Genomic DNA, 4,698 nt, shown 5'->3' with positions numbered 1-4,698 from the left:
CAAGAACACCCAACCTAAGATCATAGGGAGCTAGTGACAGGGATATACAACGGGGAACAACCTTAGTTTCGAGATGAATAGTTTGAATCGTAAGGGACCTCTTGGGAAAGGATCCAAGAGAGAAGAAAACCCATACCTTAATCGAAGTTCAAACTTTAAATGTTGCTGCCCGGAAAACTCCTCTAAACCACCCCCAATTCACTTCAACGTACACCTCTCTCGACAAACCTCTCTTAGCCTTGACGTTTTGATTACTTTTTCTTTTGCTTAAAAATTTTTGTTAGTTCTTCAAGCATGAAAACTGTTGATATTTTGGCAGAAATAATGTGAGGAAGATGGAGAACGTGAGAGAGGGAGTTAAGAAGCGTGAGAGAGAGAGGACTAATTGGATTAGGAGACTAATTCAAGAATTAGTCAAAGAACATTTAAAATAAATAAATACAAATATGTTTTATTTATTTATTTATTTATTCATTTAAAACGTGAAAGGACAATTATGCCCTTAAATACCTATTTATTCTTATTTATATAATTCTTTTTTTTTGAATCGTTACAACACATTTGAGCCGGGTGTTTTCACGTAAAAATATTGTGTTTTTACTTACTGTCTTTACTGCTTTGTTGGAACACGTTAGACAACTTGTTTCACACTTAGGTGAAAAGTTAAAATCAGTAAATTATTAGGTCGTGTAGAATATCAATAATTAATAAAGGTAAAATTGTAGCTTTACTATGTTACTTATTATTATCTTAATTTGTGTCACTTCTAAAGTTGACAACTAAATAGGAACAGAGGGAGTATAAAGATACATTAAATAGGCAATGAGAATGCACTTTTAATTGTACAATACAAATATGTCCCTGCCCAGTTCTCTTTTGCTTTTCTCTCTTTTCGCTTTATACAAACACATACTATACAAAATGTAACATATAATTTTTTTTGAATATAAAGCGAGAGAGAGAGAAATTTGATATACAAACATTTTGTTTCGATTTAATTGTATATAAATTTAAATTTTATGTAGATATACATACAAGCACATAAAATTGAATTGACAGGCTACCAGTGATTTATACAAACGAGAGGTTGACAGTGATTTATACAAATGGTGTGCCAGCAAAATTAAAAAAAATCTAAAGAAGAGCCAGCTAGTTATACAATTTGATACTCCATAGCAAAATTATAGAAATTATTTTCTCCTTTTCTGCGAGACTGATGTACGATCCGTACAAAGTTCTATGAACCGTAGACTAATCTCTTAAGCCTACACCAGTAGACAAAATTAATGCAACCTATTCCCTTTTCAAAAATCTGAGGTGTTACAAAATAAGTGTTTCTTTTATGGTTCTTTATTACTCGGCCTATTCAAGTATAGTGGACTTCAGCTAGCTCTACCAATTCAAGTTCAGCAATACAAATATCTGCAAATTTATAAAAGAAAAAAACATATAGAAATAGACTATCACTTTATAAGGAGAAAAAATTATGAAGGAATGATCAAGACAAAATACATTTCACCAAAGATCAACATGTTGATGATTACAGAATTATACAAAGCTCAGGATGAATACATATGTTCCAAGTTAGGATTGCTTAATATTTTTGCACCACATAGCTTGAGGGGGAGTGTTGATTGATAAAAAGGCCATTTTATAATTGTCTAACTACTTTAGTTAAGACATACCATTTCCTCTTCTTCTACATACTCTCCTTCTCTTATCTCACAACTGTCAAATTGAATTCTCAAGAATCAACACCCTCCCCAAAATATCTAGAAATAATCCCCATATGAGTCAATTACCTTACAGAAATGGACACCATACCAATATGAAAATGGGCACCATACCAATAAACAAATTAAAAGGAAAACTAAGATGCTCTATTTTGAGCTATAATAGACGTAGATATCTAACTATTGGCGTTTTAGATGGAAAGAAAGAGCAAAACATCAAAACTATATTGAATATGCCACAATTTTTTATTCCAAAATGTGCCACGTTTTCTCCCTGATTTACATTTCCATCTTGTTAAGACACCAAGAGTAAACCTACACGAATGTAGAATTGTAATCCGATCATGAGGATTAACAAAATTATATCATCTGCGTTAACACAATCTCTCAAAATTAAGTGTTGGCAAGGCATCTAATTGAAAGCATTGCATTTTTAAGCACACATGAAGGGGGTCTTGGTTCATCAAATCGTGTATCAAGGATATGACCTTCACGAGATTCTTCGATGATCCTTACTTCAACCCTATAGCTGGGAATCACCTTCTGTTGTAGATCACTTGCGGTTAAAAAAAATAAATCATTGATCCTTCATTCAAGACATGCATCTAAGAGACAACAGCAACACAAAGCAGCCAAACTACAATGAAAAATAAGAACAAGTAATTAAATTATGAATTTTGAGTGAGTAACAATCAAATAATACCAAAAATAAATAATGATTCTTTTTCATGAAAAATATATTACCCAATAAGCTTGCAAACTAGGAGGACAACGGTGAATGATATAAGGTGATTGTAAATATAAGACATACCATCCTCCCATGACACCAGTAGCAGCTTGATTTTGTTTTTGTTTTTGAGGAGGATATCCTTGCCCTTGTGGGGGTGCACCATATTGTGGAGGATGACAACTTTGTGGAGGGTAACCTTGTGGTGGATATCCCATTCCGATGGGCGGAGGATAACCTTGGGGTTGGGGGTGAGGAGGGTAATATCCTACTCCTTGTGGGTATCCATGCCCTTGGGCCTGGGGAGTATATACTTGTGGGGGAGGATACATCCCATTTGGGTAAGCTTGTGGAGGATAACCTAATAAATATCACATGCACAACAACATCAAACTAAATTTGAGAGTTGACGAAAAAGAAGAGAATTGAAGATTTGAATATTTACCTTGAGGGGTTGGGAGACTAACAGGAGGTTGTTGAATGTTATTATTCATCACAGCAGCTTGTTGCATGTTATTATCCATGACCTAATATTTATATTGAAATTGGTGCTTCGGAATTTTGAGAGTTTTATAGGATTTTTTGAGGAAGAGAGCTATAGAAATAAAAGACAAGGAGTTTTAATGGCGTATTTTTATATCTAGTGCCAGAGCACTAGATTTAAAAAATTATTTGCGCGTACAAGACGAGTAGTGCATCTCTACGACAAGTAAACTAACCATGCATTTATATTGCGGAAGGAAAATACTAATGATTCTCAATTTCCTTTCCTCGTAAATTTAGGACTTGAATTAATGGTCCTTAAAATTTCTCTTTAAAATGATGTATTATTTACTATTTATTAATATTACAATATACATATACATGCATACATATGCACTAGCTCCATTGCATCATTAAATTGTTATCTCTATGTTTGATTTTTCTTTCCCAAAGTTTACACTCACTCTACTCTTTCTTCTTTCGAGTAATTTCTCAAAAAGAAAAACTAAGAGATAATAATAATGAAAAAAAGTTCATTTTTCATTTTTCAATATATATATATATATATATATATATATATCTTTTAAGCATGTTTTTTTTATCAGTAACTTTATGTTAATTAGGCCTTATTCTAATGACTAAACCGATGTCCTATAACATTAACATTATCTGATATATACCATTATATATAACTTTTAAGCATGTTTTTTTTATCAGTAACTTTATGTTAATTAGGCCTTATTCTAATGACTAAACCGATGTCCTATAACATTAACATTATTTGATATATATCATTTTGAAGTGTGTGACTGTCAAATTAAGTACTTTAATTCTTATAGAGTACATTTTTATTAACTTAGTTATATCTTAAAAAAATTATATATATTAGAACAACCATACCCCCACCAGGAAACACTCCTACCCACTTCTAAACTAAACCAAACTGTTCAAATGGAATAAAAACAAAATCCTACCATGGAAACCTCTCGAAACATCCAATAGTTGAATCTTCTCCTAGTTACTCTTTCACTCTCCAATCATAAAAAATAAGACACGTATTTTAGCTGATAAAAACATGTTCTGCAGGAGGCTAATAGAGTTGTCGATATACCAGCAATGGATAGATGGAAATCAACCTTGTATTTTTTATGCATCTCCATCGTTTGTAACAATTAATGATCATTTTATATAAATAAAATCATTCCCTTTTATGCAAAAATAAAATAAAATAAATCACGCTTGAAATTATGTTTTGAGATGTTTTATATATATATTAGATGGATAACAGCCCGTGCAACATGCTTTTACGAAACATGTTTGGGAGGTATTTCATGCTTTTAGCAATTGAATTTACAAAGCTCTACCGAGCATATAATCATATAGATACAAAGTCAAATACATTATTGAATATTTTCCAAGAAAATCTTAATACATCTAATTCCTTGAACACTATATCTGCTGCCATTGTCATCTTCCTCATCCTCTTCAATTCCTTTATGAACTTGCATCCCCTAGTAAAGCAGGTCCTTGGAGAACTTGACATCACTCAACTCTATGCAAATTAATGTCACTTTTGCCTGATTAGTGGATTAATCTAAAAACACCATCAAAAGTAACTTCACTAAAACATTTCAACAAAATAATCACATTCTCTTTGCATTAATTGAAACAACAAATAACTCGCACCAATAGCCCGGTACATAGTCAATAACATAGATGAATGGATATAAAAGAACTGGTTGCTACATAGAATGA

General features: G+C 32.1%; 1 protein-coding gene across 2 annotated transcripts; it reads right to left on the bottom strand.

The window, feature by feature from the left end:
• Positions 1–1,921: 1,921 nt before the first annotated feature.
• Positions 1,922–3,158, bottom strand: LOC107001927 (cysteine-rich and transmembrane domain-containing protein WIH2-like). 2 transcript variants are annotated; one of them, XM_027912302.1, is made up of 3 exons: positions 2,906–3,158; positions 2,478–2,821; positions 1,922–2,370 (listed from the first exon to the last, which is right to left on the bottom strand). In XM_027912302.1, exons 1-3 carry the CDS (start codon positions 2,982–2,984, stop codon positions 2,326–2,328), a joined length of 468 nt encoding a protein of 155 aa, XP_027768103.1. In that variant the 5' UTR covers positions 2,985–3,158; the 3' UTR covers positions 1,922–2,325. The 2 variants fall into 2 exon arrangements, with proteins under 2 accessions (XP_027768103.1, XP_015055365.1); XM_015199879.2 differs by having other exon boundaries at positions 2,545–2,821.
• Positions 3,159–4,698: the final 1,540 nt, after the last annotated feature.

The sequence above is a fragment of the Solanum pennellii genome, chromosome 10, assembly GCF_001406875.1.
Source record: "Solanum pennellii chromosome 10, SPENNV200".
NCBI classification, from domain to species: domain Eukaryota; kingdom Viridiplantae; phylum Streptophyta; class Magnoliopsida; order Solanales; family Solanaceae; genus Solanum; species Solanum pennellii.
This window is presented reverse-complemented; position numbering and strand designations above follow the sequence as displayed.